The 21125-nt window shown below is 57.1% G+C and overlaps 1 protein-coding gene across 1 annotated transcript in view; it reads right to left on the reverse strand.

Annotated features, from left to right (window-relative positions):
* The window catches only part of LOC122899050 (transcription elongation regulator 1-like protein), a 63544-nt gene extending 42956 nt beyond the window's left edge, over positions 1-20588 (reverse strand). The window contains exons 1-3 of the mRNA XM_044236704.1: positions 20518-20588; positions 17143-17231; positions 3818-3972 (exon numbers count right to left, since the gene is read on the reverse strand). Coding sequence (XP_044092639.1) covers positions 3818-3972; positions 17143-17231; positions 20518-20565 — 292 coding nt within the window. The 5' untranslated portion in view covers positions 20566-20588. The remainder of the gene's footprint in view (positions 1-3817; positions 3973-17142; positions 17232-20517) is intronic.
* Positions 20589-21125: the final 537 nt, after the last annotated feature.

The following is a 21125-nucleotide window of genomic DNA, read 5'->3' on the forward strand; positions in this document are numbered from 1 at the left end:
AATGTGAAAAACAAAATTCTCCACCAAGAACAATTTCCCCTAGAGCCGGTTCTCGAAATAATCAGGGTCAAATCATTTGATGAGTCACGATGGATGAACAGACAGGGAGAAGTGTCACTTGCCGAAGGCTGGAGGTCATCAACTCTGCCCGCTAGTCGCTAATTAATCCTCCAGAAATACCTCCTGCCCTAATTGTCCGGCAGCAAACGAAACAGTTTGGGTGGGTGGATCTTAGAAAATTAGAAATTATTCCCGGAAATGTCAATTCTACCCCGCAACAAGAAGTTGGGAGTTGCAGTCATTTGCATATCTTTAAGATTCTGGTTAAAAAACCACAACACTCCTTTAAGAAAGTCTTGTCCTCTTTTTACAAGAAGCAGCAAGGTTAAAACTTGTTTTGTAACTACACGTAACGATATCAGTCTGTCTCAGTAGAGTAGTTAGGGGCGTTGTGGTAAGTTAATGGAAGACGAGTGTTTGCTGTAGCAAATCTCAATTAATCTGATATTTCGGTTGTGGTTGTGTTGTTGGACTTCAGCTTCAATTCTACTTTTCCTGAGTACAGTGAGTGAGATGGAGCGCTGATCTGTGAACTGGGTAATTTAGATCCTGCTGTTAAATTAATTAAACAAGAGGCCATTAGGCTGCCAGGGCTCTGAGACCTGGGAGGTCCACTTAAGCAAACCAAAACCAAGGCCCGTGAATGTCTCAGGGCTGCAGCATCACTCACGATGCCGAGGATGGCCAGTCGCAGACCGCCAAGGGGGCTCGGAGCCATGGCCAATCCCACCTTCTCTGCCCGCCTCTCCCCGGTTCCCGTCAGCACCAGGTGCATGTCTGATGTGGCCCTGCTCCACGGGAACCCAGTTTCTGCACAAACAAACTCTTGCAGCATTTCATACACCTCGGTTTATCCTCCACCTGCCCTCCACCCCAGTCCTCCCCCACCCTGATACGGCGGGAGGCTCAGTGCCGAGTTCTGCCAACACCCCTCTGTCTCTCCTAGACCTGGTGTCACTGGATCCAAAGGACAGAAGCCACAGGGCAGCCGTGCACCGCCTTAATGAGTTCCTTTCTCGTGCCTGCCAGTGCTTTGGGGAAAAAAAGAGGGAAGGAGGGAAGGAGGGAGGGAGGAAGGGAGGGAGGGGAGAACAGCACCCAGTTATCTACGGTGCGAGCTAAGGAAACTCTGCATTATTTGTCTTTGACCAACCAAACCCACTCGCAGCTGTGGCGACTGCCCTTCGGCCGGTCTCATGGGACTGGAGGGTCTCGTGAGGCCGAGGGGGGCCATGCTCGGCTGCCCTGTGAGTTGGGCCTTGGAAGATTGTTTTCTATGAGGATTTGTTTTCAAACCTTTCGGTGACACGTCCCTTTAAAAATGGACGCCGCCCTCGACCATTCTCTTACACCGTACACAAAGATAAACTCAAAATGGATAAAAGACCTCAACGTGAGACAGGAATCCATCAGAATCCTAGAGGAGAACATAGGCAGTAATCTCTTCGATATCAGCCACAGCAACTTCTTTCAAGATATGTCTCCAAAGGCAAAGGAAACAAAAGCAAAAATGAACTTTTGGGACTTCATCAAAATCAAAACCTTCTGCACAGCAAAGGAAACAGTCAACAAAACAAAGAGGCAACCCACGGAATGGGAGAAGATATTTGCAAATGACAGTACAGACAAAAGGCTGATATCCAGGATCTGTAAAGAACTCCTCAAACTCAACACACACAAAACAGACAATCATATCAAAAAATGGGCAGAAGATATGAACAGACACTTTTCCAATGAAGACATACAAATGGCTATCAGACACATGAAAAAATGTTCATCATCACTAGCCCTCAGGGAGATTCAAATTAAAACCACATTGAGATATCACCTTACACCAGTTAGAATGGCCAAAATTAACAAGACAGGAAACAACATGTGTTGGAGGGGATGTGGAGAAAGGGGAACCCTCTTACACTATTGGTGGGAATGCAAGTTGGTGCAGCCTCCTTGGAGAACAGTGTGGAGATTTCTCAAGAAATTAAAATAGAGCTTCCCTATGACCCTGCAATTGCACTCCTGGGTATTTACCCCAAAGATACAGATGTCGTGAAAAGAAGGGCCATCTGTGCCCCAATGTTTATAGCAGCAATGGCCATGGTCGCCAAACTATGGAAAGAACCAAGATGCCGTTCAACGGACGAATGGATAAGGAAGATGTGGTCCATATACACTATGGAGTATGATGCCTCCATCAGAAAGGACGAATACCCAACTTTTGTAGCAACATGGACGGGACTGGAAGAGATTATGCTGAGTGAAATAAGTCAAGCAGAGAGAGTCAATTATCATATGGTTTCACTTATTTGTGGAGCATAAGGAATAGCATGGAGGACATTAGGAGAAGGAGAGGAGAAGTGAATTGGGGGAACTAGGAGACGAACCATGCGGGACTGTGGACTCTGAAAAACAATCTGAGGGTTTTGAAGGGGCAGGGAGTGGGAGGTTGGGGGAGCCAGGTGGTGGGTATTAAGGAGGGCACGTATTGCATGGAGCATTGGGTGTGGTGCAAAAACAATGAATTCTGTTACGCTGAAAAGAAATTTAAAAAACAACAACAACAACAACAAAAATAAATACATAAAAATGGACGCTGCCCAATCAGAGGAGGAGACAAAACCACAATCCAACGCTTCCTGTCCCTGCGTGCAGCTGCGTTTCCACAGATGCAATTACATATGCACCTAAGACACCTCCTGTCCCAGCGGGGCCTGCCCCAGGCTCACTGGAGAATGTTCTCATCAACTTAGGTGAAACAAGCCGATGAAACCTGCCTCCCCCAATCCCAACACACCACGCCCGCGTTGAAGAGCACCGTTTTCCAGGCTCCTGGCGTGGTTAAAAATGTTTAGAAAACTTTCCAAACACTGTTTCCTAAGTTCCAGTTAAATGCCTTCACCTTTGACTGAAACCGTGGGTAGATACTGCCGTGCATCGGCTCTCTATCATGAGAATAAGAAACATCATTGCAAACTCAATAAAACATCCCGTAAAAATAAAACAAAACCCTCTTTCAAGGGGTCAAGATCCAGTTTCCTGGCCTCTCAGGCACGTGTGCGCCTCTCGGGCGGGAGGCCGCTCCTGACTCTGAGTTTCCAGGCGAAGCCAACGCTTGTTCAACCCCCGTGCCTGGCGAACGGGCTTTTCCAACACCGCAGCTAATAAAAAACACATCACATCTGACCGGAAAGGACCCTTGCTGGAAACGCTAACGGTTCTCCGAGTCCGGGGAAGCGGGATTTCCACGGTTGTTTGCAGACACGGCGCCTCTCCGCCGGGCGCTCGTCCCCTCGGGCGGGACGCACCCTCCCCGCCAACACCTGCCTTCCCGGGAAGCCGAGCGCCCTTGGAATAAACAAGGGACGGGTCCGTTCGCAGCTCGGACGGGGGCTGTGAGGGAGAAGGAAACGCGCTCCTGTCTGCACATTGGTCTCCCAAGCGGAGTTCACGAACCATTTGGAATAAAAAGTAAACGCTGGCTAATGACCGGGGCGGGGGCCTTCAGGAAGCCGAGGACCGAGAAAGCCTCCTCTGAGTTAACCGCTTCACCAAACGCGGACAGAAAGCCCCAACCACCCTGGAAGAAAATGTCTCCGGCAGAAAGTGCCACAAAACCTCAGTGACTACATTCTCAAAGAGCGAACACAGCGCTTTAGAAATTGGCTTCCAGCCCAGCCAGGCGACCCCCCGCCCCACGTCCCTGCCCGAGGGTGAGGGATCCGCGCGGGGGACGGTCGCCCGCGGCCCCGCTGCTCATTACGTGTGGGCGCCTCCAGCTTGCGCTTGTGGGGCGGGTCCTCGATGATCCTGTTCAGGTCCCCGCGGTTCTTCAGGTCCAGGGGCTTCTCCCACACGGACAGCTGCATCGTCGGGTTGAAGAAGAAAACCCGGTCGTCGCCCGTCCAGACCACACACCTGTTTGAGTGGAAAACGCGCCTCAGTTCCCCTCGAAGACATGGAGTTCAGAAATCAGCGGCGTGCGACCTGACCCAGAAACCCCTGGGGCCCGAAATCCTCACCTTGGCAAAGGTACTTCTGTCCCATCTAAGTCACAATGGCCGTGTCTGGTTTTCTGGGCGGCTTCACAGAGCTTCTCCTATTTTCCCATTCAGCTAACGGGTAAATATTCCCCTGACTGTCCTGCTATGGGGTAGGGACAGCAGAGCTGAGCAAAGCGGCCAGCTCAAGGCGGCCCTGGGGGTCCAAGCTCGTCCTGGACACCAGCTGCCTCCATGTGACCCTGCGCTCTGGGGACCTCTGGCCGCCCACAGGGGACCACATGATTTGGAGGGGCTTCCCGGTACACATTGCTGATTCCCAGGACTTGGAGACATCGGCACATCCTACTCTCCTACATCCGAGACATTAAACGGGCCACTGTATTTAGCAGCTCTGCCCACATTCTCCAGTTTGTTTCTAGAAGAACAAAGAATTAAGCTTTGTCTTTTCATATTAGGAATCTGAAATTTCCAAACGGGGTAAGAGGCCATTTGAAGACTCCATCTCTGAGGAGGGCATCAGAGAGGGGGAAAGATTAAGAAGTGAAGAAAAACAAAACAAAGGAAGGCTGGGACCTGTCCCTAACATGTGTGAGTAGGTCTGCAAGGCTCCATGCACAGGAAGCTGGGTCCAGCAGTGGCCAAAAGAACGCGGCCACGCAAGGCCCCCGGCCCAGCCTCTGGCTCTGTTCCAGGGGTGGGCCGGGGTGGGGCAGCAAGGCCCGCTTCTGATCTGGGCTCCTGGACGTTTCTCCTTGGTCAAGTTCTCCCCCTCCCTGGGCCCCAGCTTCCCACAGCGGCCTCCCAGAGCCCTGCAGGCCAGGGTTCCCGGATTCCAGAAGCAGTGGGACTGTGCAGGAAAGCCCACATGTACTGAGCACCTGTGGCTATTGGTTTTCCTCTAACAGGGGACCTCTGACCGATAAGGAGCTGCCTCTAGGCCCTGCCTTCATCCCTGGTGACCCACTGCTCCCTTGCCCAGCCGGCTGTCCGAGCTGCGCGCTGTCAGGACAGAGCGAGCCAGCACCAGACACAGCTCTGCACAGAGGACACCCTCTAACCGACCTCTGCCTCCTTGCCCAGCCAGACACTTCCCATGGGCCGTGCAGAGGGCTTGGGGGCCGAACCCTGCGTTCTGGGATTCTGAACAGACCAGGATCCTTCCCAAAGGGGTGCGGAGATGGTCTGACGGATCTGCATGCCGGCTGGGCCAGGGCTGTGGGTGTGGTAGGCAGAATGAGGCTCCCTAAAATGTCCACGTCTTAATCCCTGGGATGGGAATGTGTGACCTCCCACCGCAAGGGCAGCTTTGCAGCTGTGGGAAGCACTGTCTTGAGACCAGAAATGATCCTGGATTGTCTGCGTGGAAAAGGGAGGCAGGAGGGCCCGAGTTAGAGGAGGAGAGGTCACGGAAGCCGAGGTCAGACACACACGTGGCGGGGACGGGGGAGGGAGGACCGCACATGTGGGCCTCCGGGACGGAGGACAGGCGAAGGAAGACAAGAGGCCCCAGGAGCTGGAAAAGGAGCAGGGTCTTGCCCGGACCTCCAGGAGCAAACGGCCCCACCCACCCCTGGATTTGAGTCCAGTGAGATGCAGTGGGACTTCTGACCTCCAGAATTATGAGATGCTGAGTTTGTGGAGTTGCACCTTCTGGGTTTGTGGCAGACTGTGGCCCCTCTCTGTCCTGGGGACCTGCACGAGAACCCTCCTCTAGCCAGAAGTCCCCCAAACCCCAAGCATCGGGCCCACATGCACTGCCCACCATTGGCCTAGACACGAAGGTAGAAGACGGTGACCCGCCCTCTGGCTGACATCTCCTTCAGCTCTAGGCCTATCCTTGACCTTCAGGTGACCTTGGGAGCTTCCCCTCATCCAGGTGGCCTCAGTTCCATCCTGTGTGTAGGACGGGCTAGAATGGAAATGTGCATTATTCTACCCCACCCCACCCCACCCCTGTTACGGGGACTTGGAGGCAAGTTGCCGGGTCCCTGTGTTTCTGAGAGGCAGGGGGCTCCTGGGCCCACAGAGGTTTTGCCCAAGTCCGTGCAGGGGCTGGAAGTTGAGGGAAGGGTTGGCAACCTGCCGCCGGACTTCGGATCCCGTCCCTGCCCTCGCGTGCCTGGGTGGGCCCTGCTCCGCCTCTGCACGCCAGAAGGAGCTACGAGTTTTGTCATGAGCTACTCGTCGGCACCGGAAGTTAGTATAGAGTTTAAGCCGAAGGTAACTACGTTGCACCGAGTTCTCGGGATGGGATTCTGGGCTGGTGGGGACCACAAGCCCTGTCCGAGCAACACGGCTCCTCCCCACTCAGACGCAGCTCCAGGGAGGGAGGGCGCCTGGCTTGTCTGGGGGCTGTGCTCCCGGCAGCCGCAGCCCTTGTCGGGGCACCCCATGGCCCAGCCCGTGCGCTCAGGGGGCTGGAGGGGATGGTTTTCCTGTGCTCATCAGCACCCGGTTTCTCAGTGGTTCCTGCCGGGTCAGGGGCAAGCAGCTTGGGGGGACAGCAGGTGCCGAGCCCCTCCTGTCACTGCCCTGTGCCCACTCACGCTCCCGGTGCCCACGACAGCCCACGCGGCCCCACACGCGGCTGCGGAAGCTTATCCGACTGCGGGTCCAAAGCTGCCAGCGGCAGGCTCGTCCGTGGTGGCTGACGGCCCTTGGCCTGAGCGGAATATTCCAGAGCAGCTCTGGCTCCTTGCGTTCCTGTCAGGCCCTCACCACAGCGTCTGCCCAGGAGCCCCGACCTCACCTGATGGGGCAGAGAATGACTTCCGCCAAACCTGCTGCAGCGAACAGACCTCACGGGCACCACGGCTCCTGGCGGCCGGGCACCATGTCCCCCCCACCGGACCCCAGCAGCCCCAGAGCCCCACCCCCGGCACTGACTGACCTGCTCCCTCCTCTAGAGCCCTGGAGGGAGAGAGCACTCAGCTGGGAGTCCAGGGGCACAGAGACCTGCCCTCCAGTGCGGCTTGGCCTCTGTGCCTGTACCACGGCAGCCTGCAGAGCCGTGGTCTTGCCATCCTCATCTTTAAAAGGCTGATGGACAAGGGTCTAGTCCCAGATGGTTTCCTAAATTCCTCCTAGCCTTTATTCCACTTTCTGTTCTTTTCTCTTCATTTCCCAGTTTGCGGCCAGGCCCCAGTTATAGTCCTGCTGCCGCCCCTCCCCTCACAGGCAGGTGAACCCAAGCCGGGCTCCCGACTCAGTGGCCCTGGACTCACGGCCGCGCATTCTTAGTCCTTAGATAATGTGCTCAGCCTGTCCCGACCCCTCCCTGAGGCTGCGCCTCTGCTGGGGCTGTCTGCAGCTCCTAACTGCCTGACTTGGGGTGAAGGGGTGGGTGCGATCCATGGTCCAGGGCCCGTGGTCTTGGCCGCAGCTGTCCTGTCCGCTTTCCTGCTCCCCCTGCCTAGACATCCCTCTTTCCTAACACACAGGCATCCAGATCGCTCTTGCTGCTCCCTCTGGGACACAGAGCAGGACAAACCCCAAAGGGGAGGAAGAACTAAGTGTTCCAGGAGGCTTTCCAACAGGTGAGACAGCAGCTGTGCCCGTAGCAGGGACACCTGCCTCCACGAGCCCCCACCCCCTCCCTCTTCCCTGGAAGACCTGCTCTCTGGGCTTTCAAAACCGAGACCTGATGCCACCAAACACAGCACGGCCATCCCTATGGCCACTCAAGGACGCAGCCAACAATGTGAGATATTTACCAGGAAGGGAGTGGTTAACTGGGCTCTGCGGACGGGACACGGTCCTGGGACACACCCGTTCCTCCCACAAGCAGCTGGGCCGTGGAAATGCAGGTTTCCAGTGGCTTGGAGCACTGTCCATCTGGCTGTGGGCATGGGGGGAGAGCAGAGCTGGCTCTGGACCAAGGTCTGTGAAGGGGCCCAGCGTCAGATCAGCCCCGCGCCCTCCCACCTGGCTCTGGGAGGCCGTCCTACTGCGGAGCAGCCGGCCTCCTAGGTGGTCGACTCTAAGACCTCGTCTCCCTAAGACCAGGCAGGGTGCTGGGTCCTGAGAAAGTTCTGGTCAGCAGCGCAGAGGGGACTTGAGAATAAGAAGCTGAAGACGAGGAGAGATACCCACTGCTCCCTGGTTGGGCAGTCCACGGCCTGTCATGCAGTGTCCGAGGGCTCAAGAGCGTTCCCACTCTGGGTCCTCGGCAGCCACGAAGCAATCTCGTGTTGACCTGACGCTGTGCTCAAGGGAGGCCAGTGGGTCTGGGCAGGCGGGCCTGGGTGGGTAAGGCTCACGGGTGAATTGGGGCAGTAAGTCTGGACAGGTGGCTTATAGCCCAGTGGGTCTGGGCGGACAAGCCTGGGCACCCGAATCTGGACTAGAAGGCCCAGCTGCTGGATGCAAGAGGGGCTCTGGGCAGGAGGCCTCGACGGAAGGGTCTGGCAGGTGGGACCGGCCAGCAGGGAACTAGGGTCTGTGCTGAAACAGCGCCCAGGGCCAGGCTGACTAGTGTGAGATGGGCCCTAGGTTCCTGGCCTCCTCTAGTGGCGAGACGGAGGCAGGGGAGGCCCCTGTGGGACCGACGTCCGGCAGGGCCTGGGGGACCCACTTGAATTCCTGTCAGGGTCTTGGTTCTCAAACAAAACCAGGCGTCCCATCAGCCCAGACCGGAGCAGCCAGGGGACGTCCGCTCTCTCCAGCACCAGGCGCCGCCGCTGGGGGCCGCCAGCCTGCTGAGCCCGGTCCCCGTCCTGCCGCCTGCCCTGGCCCCAGTGAAACCTGCGGCCCCCACCCTCGGAGACACGCCGCCCCACGGCAAGGCCCAGGTCTTCCCCCGCGGGTGCACGCGGTTCATTCTACCACTGACTTCCCGAGGGACCCTGCCTCCGGCCCCACGCGCTGCTGTGAACTCTAGGAAGAGACTCACACCGGGGACATATTTGGCACAATTCTCCGCAGATTCTGGGTCAGTCGGCTGTTTCGGGGACACGCAGGCTCTGTAAGCTCCCGGAGCTGAGTCCAGGGACACCCCTCCCACACCCGAATCACCGGAAGGGCCAGCACCCAAACCTAACAGTGTAGGCAGGAGTCCCCACCCAGCTCCGAAGAGGGGAAGCGAGGACCTAATTAGGCACTGAGGAGGGGAGTATTACCAGGGAGAAAGTCGAGCAAGGACAATTAACATGGCACGTTTCCATTCAGGCTACAAAAAACCCGGTTCCGGTGCCATGGGGACACAGGTGGACTGGAGGCACAGAGCTGGGCCGGGTAAATAGCGTGGTCCCCCGGGAGAAGTCTGCCCGTCCACTGGTTACGGTTGGTTTCAACTAGACGGAGCCAGCTGTAACATGCAAAATTAATTTTATGTATCATTTTATGCACATTTTAAGTAATATGTATACGTTTGCCTTCTTTAATCACGCTACACAGTATCTGGAGAGCTGCCATATTCCCTCTTCTCTTTAACTGTCCCCGAGTCCCAGAGGATGTCATTAGCACATCACAATTATTCAAGGCTGGGACAGAACATCCCCCCCCTCAGCAGCCCTCACAGATGAGAACCTGGATCCTGTCTAGTGAGGCTGCCCTGGCCGCTATGGGACGCACCAGGGGTCCCTGGGGCACCTGAGGACAGCAGACCCCCAGGGCCACATTGTAGCTCTAGGAGTATCCAAAGATTCCCACTGGGTCCTTCCCTCTCTCCACCTGATTTGTTCCCCCCACCTGCCTGACCCAGGAGGACTGCCCGGAGGGGACAGAGCCTGACGTTCCCTGGGTCTCCCCCTAGGGCTTATGGCCCTGGACCAAAAAGCAGGGTCTGGGTACCCTTTGCTCTTCCCTCCCTGTCCTCACCCCTCCTCTGCTCAGGAAAGGGTGGCCCAGCAGCACGCAGGAGCTCTGGCTGATGCATGGGCGGGCTGGGTAAGGGGCACAGAGTTATGGAGGAGAAGGTAAAAACCTTCCTCCCACCTTCCGTCCTCTGATAGTGTGATCTGCAGTAAGAAATGCATATTTGGTCTTGTCACTGTTTCTGGCACAGCACTCCCCAAATCCTGGGGATCGCCTAAGACATGAGAGCAGAGAGATGGTCTCTTCCTAGTCGCATCACAAGCCCTTTATGACAAAGAGATGACTTGGGGACAGTCCACAGGGATGGGGGCAGGTGGCCAGGAGAACCTGCCCTGTGATTAGAGGGTTGGAACATTCGACCCCCCCCTCGCAGCTCCTAGGATGGAAGGGGGGTTACCAATGGCCAATGACTTAGTCAATCGTGCCTACACAGTGAAGCCTCCACGAAAACCCAAAAGGAGGGGAACCAGAGGCCTTCTTTGTGGGTGACGCCATGGAGCTGGCAGGGGGGGCCCCGGGAGAGAACGTGGAAGCTCCTCGCCCCCCCACACACACACCTCGCCCCTGCACTTCCTCCGCCGGCCGTTCCCGGGCTGTTCCCTTCTACAACGAACCGGAAATCTAGTACATACAGAGTTTCCCGGTTCCACGAGCCGCTCTAGCGAATTAATCCAGCCGGAGGAGGGGTCGTGGGGATCTCTGATGCGCAGCCGGTCAACACGAGCAGAGGGGACAGCCTGGACTGGACACTGGGGCCCGCAGTGGGGAGGGGGCAGTCTCGGGGACCAAGCCCCTGACCTGCGTGCGGGGTCTGAGCCGTCTCCAGGCAGACAGGGTCCGACCGAGTTAAGCTGGAGGACAGCCAGTTGGTGCCGCAGACGGCTCGGTGCGGGAGGACCCTCAGCGGGGGTGGCGGACGTGAGGTCGTGCGTGGAGTCCTGAGAGCCCAGGAGACCCAGGAGGTGCTGCCATCTGCCCTCCTCAGCCCGCTCTCTGCCCCGGCCACCCCGGGCGCAGCGCCCACCCCGACGGCGCTGATTCAGGGAAGAGCGTGTGGACGTCCAGGTGACGTCTGCTCCTGCGGACGAGGCCACAACTGCCATGACTTGTCATTGAGGGGACACACTCATATCCAATCAGCACCTGGACGTGGTGGCTTTGCCATCCCCCGGGGAGACCCTCAGGCTGTGACCTCGCAGTGTCATTCCAGACAAAAGACGGTCCAGACACTGGACTTTTGGGTGCCACCCGGGGAGAGGTCAGGATGCTGAGGGCGCGCGGCCCGGGCCACTGACGGGGGCAGCTCGGCACCGGACATCTGGTGTCGCTGGCAGAAGGGGCGCCGCTCCTCCCCCGGAGGGAAGAGGGGATGAGAGGCAGAGCGGTGGGGAAGGCCGGCGGCGGCTTCTGGGCTGTGTCTTCCCTGCAGCACCCGGGAAGGGTGTTTTGGCTGATGAGGGTCCATGGGCCATGTGCGCCTGTCCCCGCTCTGAACGGTCACCGGAACCCTCCGTCCGAGCTCCGGACAGCGTCTCTCCCTCGGCCTTCGGGTCCTGCGCATCCATCTCTTTCCCGTATTCAAACGAGCAGCAGGAAGGCGCCCTGCAGCCGCGCGCAGAGCTGGGCTCCCGTCCGGAGTCCCGGCTGCCGTCTGTCCAGCCTCTCGGAGAGGAGACGTGGACCTCAGGAGGCCTGTTCCCAACACTGGAACGAGGCCCAGGACTGCCACGCGTTGTCTTCACAGAACAAAGGTCCCGACGGCTCCATCTTGACCGTGGCTCTGGGCTTTGGGAGACTCTGCCTTTCTGGGCAGTCACGGTGTCGGCGACACAGGGCCTGCTCCCTGCACCAGGTCCTGGCCGTCGTGTCCCTTCCCGGTCGCAGGACACAGGCCAGAGGCCTGTAGCGGCTCCTCACACCCCATCACCGCCTCGGCATGAAAGCGAGGCCCAGGGATTCCTGCAAGCGAGCGGGGGCAGCGCGGGGACGACACTTCACCGCGTCCCGGGGGCTGCTCGCCCGGGAGCTCGCTGCGGGCGGAAATGGCCTCCTCCTCACGCACCCCTCCCCGGCCTTCCCCAAGCTGGGCTGACATTTCACTGAACATCGGAATCCCCTCCCCAACATCACGTGTCGCCCGTCCCTTCCTCGACAGAACGAGAGACTCGACGGTGCTAAGGGACACGGCGACATTTGGCTTCACTTCAGCGGCGAGTGCGCGAGGCAGGGATGGCTGCGGGTTCTGGCCACCATGACCCCCGCGAGGAGAGCGCATGTCCCGCGGGGGGACAGCCCGGCATCCTCGTCACGGCGCTTTCTGATAACCTTGTTCTCGTCAAACGTCACCCACACCGACGACGCTCTGGGGAATTTCCTTTCTGGGAAAGTTCTACCAACTTCACCCAAGAACAAGCCAAACGTGTCCACTACCAAGATTTAGAAAAACCCAGAGAACCTGCTATTAAAACATCACACTCGGCGGATGGGTAGTTACGACTGAATAAAAAAATGCCGTCAGTCGCGGCTAAGACAGCGAATAAAATCAGAATGAGAAGCGTGCCGTGGTCACACAGTCGGGGTGAGCAGGGCGTGCACCGGGCGTCGTGCCTCTAGGCTCCTGTCCAGAGGAGGCCCTCCCGCTCCCAGGCAGAAGGCTACACGCGCCGCCAGCTTCTCCGTGGCCACACTGGGACTCCCACGCCAACCACAGCCACTTGGGCAGCGTCCCACGCACTGCCGCCAAACTGTGTCCTTCCTCACGGCAGCTGGGAGGTGGCACCCGCTGGCTGGCCGAGTCAGCTTCCTGCCGGTGCCTCCAGCTCTGGTCGTCCCGAGCACATCCTCATCTCCTTCTGAGCTGCTGGGAAAAGGAGTCGGGGTTTGCTCTGAAGGCATCACAGACACAAAACTTGCTACATTAATCTTGACTTCTTGGAAAATGGTCTTATTTCACAACAATGTTCATTTTTTTAAAATTTTACAAAAATAGAGAATTACTTGTAAATCCATAGTCTTGTAAAGAATTCTACAATGTTATTGATTGACACCAGCACTGATTGTCAATTGAGCCAAAGCTCATGAACTTTACACTTTAAGAGTTTTCCGTTTTTTTCATGTCTTCAACGGTTCCAAGGAGAACATTTTCATGACCCTCCAATTAGAGAGTGGCTGAGTTGTCCCCGAATGGCCTGTGGGTCAAAACCCAAATTATAAAGGAGGAAGGTGACCCGAGAAGTGGATACGCAGAGATCCGGAAGAGAGCGACAGTGCCACTCCGGAATGGCCCCCCGGAGGACAGGAGCCGACCCAGAAGACGGGCCCGGATGCCAGCACGTCTCTCCCTCCGGCTGCTTCTTCCATGTTGAGGCGGATAGGACGCCACTTTCTATGAAAGTTCATGCATAGTCTTCTTTTTCTTTTTCTCCTGAAAATTCCATGTGTCAGGTGATGGCACCCTGAGGCCCTCCTGGCGGCACGCGTCTCCGTGAGCTTCTGAGTCGCAGACGGCTGAAGACACCGTTTCGGGCTCCGAAGCTGTGCCCGTGGCTCGGCTGGCACAGGCGGGAAGGATGAGGGTCGGCTCCTCCCCCGTGTTCACCGGGCGTCCCGGCACTGGCCTGACATCTCTAAAGGTCTTCGTGCGATGCTGGTACTTTGAAGAAGGCTGTACGTCGGGCCGTGTGTCTGGGCCGCCCGGTCGGGAATGATCACGGAAGCCACTCGTTTGCGGCGCTCCACTCACTCGCCGGCCTCCCCCGGAACCACGAGCAGGACTGCCTTCCCCGGGCTCGCCTGCAAAGCTTTCGCCGGGGTCCCCAGGGAGCAGAGCTTCCAACCTTTCACAGCAAGTTTCTCCTGTCCCGCTACGTTAGAGTGATTCTGGGTCTTAGCTGACCCTGCCGCCCTCCCACACATTCAACGGCTCAGCTCCAATCTGGTAAAAATGTGAGCACAGTGAAAACGTTAGCAGAGGAAGAATATTTTGATTTCCATTTTAGGGGCGGCTGACTGGCTCAGCCCATGAAGCATCGGGGTCCTGGGACCGAGCCCCACATCGGGTTCCCAGCGCAGTGAGGAGCTTCTCCCTCTGCCTCCCCCCGGCTCTTGCCCTCTTTCTCCCTCTCTCTGTCTCAAATGAATAAATAAATCTTTTTTTTTTTAAAAAAGAATGTTTTGATTTCCATTTTTTTTCCATTTTACATATTCTGAATAGATTCCAAAACCTCTTACTTCCTTATGTGATGCCAGCTGCCCCCACGGAGCTCTGTGGTGGTCAAGAGTAGTCCTTTCCCAGCCTATGTGGCCTGCCCCACCTATCCTGAAACCTCTAGAATCTTCTAGAAATCCCAAGTTTTCTCTGGAGAATGTTGGTCTGAGGTCAAGGCTCAGGTTCACAGGTGATGTCTCGCTCCTGGCTCTTGGCCTGAGCCCTCACACTTCCCTCTGGAGGAGGGTCTGCTCCTGGGGACAGGAGTGGGGCCTGCCTGGCCACCGGGGCCACCGTGGAGAAGAGCAAGGTCCAGATTCCCCCGGACTGGAGTGGGGAGCCCTGGTGCTGGACGGTGACATGTGAAGAGACTCGGTGAAAACACGGAGTTCCTGGGGGGTGGCGTCCACCCCACGGTCACCCGGTCACACCCGCGGACATGCCTGTATTCCCTGCTCACCTCCAAGGGACCCCGTCACGTCCCTCCGTCCCCCACCCCGCCTCCGCATGAACACCTCACCATCAAGCCGTCTGAACGAGAGGCACAGTGTTCCCGGAAGAGTCGCCGTCTGGATGACGAAGGCGTCAACATGCCACGGGCCGATTCCGACGCCCTGATGTACAAGTGGCTGGTGAGGGTGACAGAGCCAGGGCCCTGCACCTGCCGCGGGTCCCTCTGTCCTCCGACTTCCTGAGAACCAATGGCCCGGAAGAAAGGCCGCCCAGAGCAAACACGCAGAACAAGGGTGTCGGGACTGGTTTACGCCCGGGAAGCAGGTGCGGCGCCCCAGGCAGGGCCCCTTCCCGGCGGCAGACTGAGGTGTCCGTGCGGAGCGCTGGAGCCAGGCTCCCACGTGTGTGACACCAATGCCGATGAGGATGTCAGAGCCGCCCGTGAAGCTGCCTCCCAGCTGCCGAACAAGGGAGTGGGGGCCGCTCCCCCGCGAGGTCGAAGGTCCGTGCTCAGGGGACCTGCAAACCCAGGCTCGAAGGTGTCAGGGGAGCTCATCTGTCAACACTCCGGCCCTTAACCGAACAGCCTCTCAACAAGGCCAGAAGGCTCTCCTTCAGGGGCACGGGGTCGGAAAAGCACGGACAGAGGAACAGAGGGTGGGCTGGGGCAGCCTCTCAGCAGCCTCGGGGAAGGGACGGGCAGGTTCCAGCCAGCGCACCTGACTCCCACCCAGAAAGCACCTCCTCGGGTCGTGGAAGCTGTCTGCGCACCTGCGGGCCTGTGACGTCCTGCAGAACGGTGACCCTGCCTGCGCCCAGCCGGCCTGCCCGGGGCCGTGTCCCCATCCTGCTGGCGCGTCAGCGAGAGGACACCAGACTTAGGCTCCACGGCTGGCTGCAGCCAGCCCAGGAGGCCCAGGAAGGGCACAGGCTGGTTCACAGTTTACACACAAAGGCCGCCCCGCCGCAGAGAGTGACAGGAGGGACCGCAGGGCTGCTCTGGTCTGATTAGCCTTCTGCGCTCTCACGCGGTATTAGAGGAAGGAGCGCCGTGGCTTCACAGTTAGAGACCTCCACTGCTCAAGGTCACGTTTTCGAGGGAATCATAATCCTCCAAGCCCCACTCCCCTGCGCTGAACTTGCCCCGCCCCCTCAACAGGAAAGTGCGCCTTCCCTGGACACACACCGGGGAGTCTGGTGACGGAAGCCCCGGGCAGCCCTCGTGGCGTCACAGAGAATGCGTTTGTGGTCTTCACTCCATTTGCCCAGTGACCCAAGGAGCCGTGCCTTTGTGATGCCACGTCCATAAACACCGCGGCTCGTGAGCACCCGCGTCTGGGTGCTGCTCTCGGGGGCACAGGAGGTCGCGGACCTCCGCACACAGCTCAAGCGCTGGTCTCCTCCACTGAGCTGTAACCTTCCTAGTAAAACCACAACCACGAGGAAACCCTTCCCCTGAGCTCTGTGAGTCGTCCTAGCAAATCCTCACACCCAAGGGGAGCTGTAGGAAGCCCCACGTTGGTGGTCCGCGAGGCCTGCGTGCAGGTCGCCCCGCACTCCATTTGCATTTGGGTCTGAAGCAAGGGCACCATTGAGGGACAGAGCCCTTAGCTCCTGGGTCCGGACCACTCTGCGTCGGTGTCACACTGATGCTCCCTACGTGTAGGCACAACCTAAGTCGTAGTCGTAGGACACTCCCTAAGTGTTGGGACGACTGGAGAGCTGGGTGTGAACTGTTAGCCAAAGAAGGGCCTGCGCCAACTGCGGGTTCAGCTGAAGACGGGGTGTGTCTGGGGGGTGTACGCCAGGGCTGGCTGCGCAGGGAAGGAGCACATGCCCCGTCTCGCCCGTGAAGAACATGACTTAGCACAAGAAGCAGGTGCTCAGGGCCGAGCCACGGGGCCCAGCAGACGCCCAGCGTGTTCTTCCCACATCGCCAGTTACCAGGGACACCGTGTGAGGCTGATGTCCCACCAGGTTCCTACGCAGATGCACCTGACACAGATGCCAAGGCGCGGTCCCTGTTGTCCGAATAAGCCGTCCCTTCCAGCTCTGTCCAACCCTTTCGTCTTCAGGTTTCAGAACTAATTTTTATGATAATAACCTTCTTATTCTTCTTCCAAATTATTCCACTACAAAAGGACATTTTTAAAAACCAAAGACAGTGGCTCCCTCGTGGAGGGTCTTTCGAGCACGGCGTACTCAAAGATCAGGAATCCTCCCAGGGCAGCTGGAGAGAGCCAGACACATCTTTAATTAACAGCTATTCAGTTACTATGTTCTTAGAGGAGAGGGAAGAAAAGCCCTTTGAAGCCTAATGCGTGCTGTGTTTTCTTCAGACACTGTCTTTCACTGATATACATGCAACAGCTTATTATCTGGATGCAGATTCGCAAGGGTATGGAGCAGGGTAACGTATCCCTTAAATGCTACTTTCTTTCTGCAGAACGTCACGACGGTGGAGCTGGAGCTGCCATGAGCTGCAAACTAGTATTTTGAAGCACTGCACTAACACAGGAGGAACCTACATTCTCTCGTTGGTGCCAGCAAGCGGGCGCCGGGTGTAGACGAGGCTACCTGCCCTTGCTCTCAGGTCTCGGAGCATCTTACCAGGGGGAGCCGGGCACTGGCGTGGAGGCCACAGGTCTGTTTCCTTCGGCTGCACTGTCCTCTCTGGTGACTAGTATGGATGGCGGTTCCTTTCAACAGAAAGAGAAAGACAACACTGGTTTTTTTTTGTTTTTTTTTAATTTAAACACTCATCTTCAATTAGGCAACCAAGGGAAGAGTAACAAGTCTCCTGCAGACAGACCTGCCTACGTACCCACTCGATAATGACCTGCTCGGTACAGCAAAGCAAATGGGACTGGGCAATTATGCTGAGAATACGAAATTTATGGCACAACAGACCGTGCTGAGGAACTCAGACAAAGGCATCTCCCTAATTACCCCAAATTGGCTAAACTATCTGCTTTTGCAGACACAGAGATGGGCAGCGGCGGCCAAGAAAATGCTTCTGGATGCCTTCACATCTCGTGGGTAAAAAAAAAAAAAAAAAAAAAAATCATGTGGAATTCAGCTCTAGAAATGGGCTGACTCAGAAGCTGGGGTCCAGGAGATCCGAAACCGCACACTGCGGTAGGGACCCTGACGCAGCGAGGGGTCCCGGGTGCCACTGGGGCTGGCTCCTCCCGGGCCCGTGAAGGCAGGAGGACACAAGCCCGCTTCCTCGCTCCATCGCGTGAGGCTGACCGCCCTTCTGTGCATCTAGCTGGGGACAGCGTTCGGGGGCAGGACACGGTACGCGGAGGCAGAGCTGGTTTGGAAATCACTCTATCTCTGTTTAGAAAATAAGGAATGTTTGAACACAACACCACCTAGAAGAAAATGAAGATTTATTCTCTACTATTAAAAAGGTAAACAAAACAAAACATGGCCAGGACCCTGGCTCATCATTCATTATGGACACAGTTTGCAGAGAAATGAAAGCTGCTTGAGGATAGAAACTAGGATAGACATAAATGCAGACCGAAGGTTTGGATGAACTGATTTAGCTGCCTTCCCGCGTTGGAGCGCTGGCTCTCTGCCAGACGGAGGGAAAACCAATCCGAGTTCCTGCAGGTGGACCGGAAGGCCCTGAGAAGGAATCGTCGGAAAAGTGTCCCCTCGACTCTGGAGTGGTTAAGGAGAGGAGGGGGTCTCAGCGAGCTTAGCAAATGCTCGCAGTATGGGGGGGGGCGTGTTTTCCTTTCCCAGCTGTTTCTATAGTTTCGATCTCAGAATAATACAGTACGGGGTTCTCCTTCTCTTAAACAATCGGGTGAGATGTAAAAACACTAAGGATGTTATTCAAAGCAACGAAAGGGCTCTTGGCTGAGAATGTTAGGTGCCATTAAAGCTCTTGATTCCTTGAATAAAAGAAAGAAGGAAAAAGGATGGCATCTTGCTTTCCAGCACGGCTCAAGCCGGGACTTTAAGGGACACTGTGGGTGAGGAGGTGATCAACCATGTGTTTGGATGGTCTCGACCAGGAGTCTGAACGGGGCCACCGTGCGAGCACCTGCCGTGGCCCACCAGTGAGGAGGCCACGTGCACAGAAGCCCGTGTGTGCCCTCACGCACCCCCGCCAGCACGCACCACATCAGCCTCGGCTCAGACACACGAGCTGGAAAGGCAAATGCTCAACTACGGAACACTGACAACATGAGAGTCAGACAAAACGCTCCAAGAACACCGAGGGTCTGAGACCCCGGGCGAACACAGCCCCACGCCGGGAACATGGCACTCGGCGGGGCCATCACCTCCCACCCCCGCCCAGCCATAAGACAAGAACTCAGAAGGGCCCCGTGGTCAGGCAGGAGTGGCCAGTGGAGCAGAGCCGGCCAAGAAGGACAAGAGTCCTGAGCTGACAACATGCCTCCGGAATAGACCCCGCGGGGTGTCGGCGGAGGACGGAGCGGACAGGGCACTGCTCCCCCGCCGGACAGGCGACACCGGGCAAGTGAGGGGCCTTCACTCACCCCGGGCCTTTCACTGGCTCCGCCTGTGGTTCTCCATTCACTGCCACAGATAATGATACAGGACAAACGATTTTTAATTTATATAATTATCCCTAAGTTTAAGAATAATTTCTTCTAGAATTTTTGGGTCCTAGAAGGTGTCTTTCCTTCCTGTGAGAGAAAAAAGTCAGGATAAATAATGAACATAACAGGGAAGACTCAGATAGTTGTGTTAAAAAAAATATATGGAGAACGGAGTTTATACTACTAATCCAATTAGAAAAGCAAAGGGCGGTTTTCATTATGAAGCTAATTGAACGCTGGAAACCCAACGAGGGCCTCTGAGCCATGGGTTACCCCCGCTAATCACTCACGCAGATCTGGGGGGGCATGATTTGTGGTGGGGACGAACATTTACATTTGGCAAGGCTGGGATTCTCTCCTGCTAATTACCAAGGTCTTCTTCATGTGGCACTTGCCGCTCATGATTTCCTGTTGGTGATAAAAATGGCATAAAACTCCCTTTCTGCACTAAAGTGATAAAAGTGAATTAGAGACGCAGAGCCCAGGGATAAAGAAAGTAGTTAAGGCACCAGGAAGGATATTTGTTTAATAAATATGGAATTCTGGCACGGGCGTTCATCTCTCACAGAGAAATCCTACGTCCGGGAGCAGAAGTTCAGTGTGCGCTAACACCGTGTGACCCCTTTACGGCCGGACACTGGCGCTAAGGACGGGGAGGGCGGGAAGGCCAGGGATGGAGCCGGGGAGGTCCCCGCAGGGGCACGGTGGGAGGCCGGCGGGAACCGGACATTCACACCCGCAGCAGAGACAGACCCGCTGGAAGGAGTTTCGAGTGAACGTGAACAAGGCTCGGAGGCAGACTGCAGGCCTCCAGGATGCTCGAGATCAGAGCAAATTAAGTGCCATTTGTGATTTTCAAGCGTAGCAATAAAAGCTAATCCCTTGGGTTGTACTTGGAAGGTAAACGCGCCGGACGCACTCACGGTCCATCCTAAAATGCTGTTTGGCAGCGAGGCCAAGAGAAGCCTCTGACTAGAGTGAGAAGAGAAAACACAAAGGTGTGGGGCTGGGGGAGGTCCACGCACAGCGAAACAATCCAAACACGGGCTCTGGCCTTGCCTGGGTGGCGTCTGTGTCCCCGCAGCCTGGTGCCCCGCCCTGTCTGTAGTGCGGGGACAGCCCCCGCGGGAAACCAGGTCAGCACAAGCTCCTCCCGCCTGGCGAGCCCTGGAACGGGACCCACCCGGAAGGCCGACGGCTGTTCCCAAAGCCCGCGGACCCCCGCCCCTCCGCCATGCTCTGGACTGTCCTGCCCGGTTCGGCTCCGTGTCAGAGAGCATCCCCCACCCCCACCCCCCTCCCGGAGCCAGATGGGAAAGCACGCGCAGGGCGGGGAGTCCCGGCCCCGAGCGCCCCGTCCCGGCGGCCCGTCCGTGAACCGCCCGTGGAGCCGCACACCCACCTTCTCTTCCCCGGGCCCGGCTGGGCTCTTCCTCTCCGCACGCAGCATGAGGGCGGGGGGGCCGGGCGCTCGGCCGCGCTCTCTGCTTCTGTCTGTTGGACCAAACAACTGTCGTTAGCTTCCCATTTGTCACGTCCCTTTGGAAAACTAAACAAGGACAGAAAGTGGCCTTGAAAATTCCATGTGGCAGCCCACGCCGTACGTCCCACAGCGAGGCTGTGTGGTCCCCGGCCTCGACCGTGGTCTCGTGACTGAGCCCCTCCCAGGACACTGAGCTCCTCTGGCTACACCTTCTGAGCCGGGCACCAGCCAGTGCTGCCGGCCGGCCACAGCCAGGGGATGGACAGCCCCAAGTTCCCACACGGAAAGGCTCCTTGACAAGGGCCAAGGGCCAATGTGGGACAGAAGAGCCAGGCTTTCTTGGCCTTGGTGGCTGGTGGCCACAACCGGCCACCTTTGGTCCCCATCCTGATAGGGGGATGGGTGGGGTCCACACCGGGCAGACCCCCAGTTACCACTGTGCATCTATCAGTAATGTGGGTGCTGGCTTGGCCATGGCCTTTGCAAAGCAGTTGTTTGGGAAAGGAAGGGGGAAATGGCAAAAATGT

This window comes from Neovison vison, chromosome 2, assembly GCF_020171115.1.
Source record: "Neovison vison isolate M4711 chromosome 2, ASM_NN_V1, whole genome shotgun sequence".
Taxonomy (NCBI): domain Eukaryota; kingdom Metazoa; phylum Chordata; class Mammalia; order Carnivora; family Mustelidae; genus Neogale; species Neogale vison.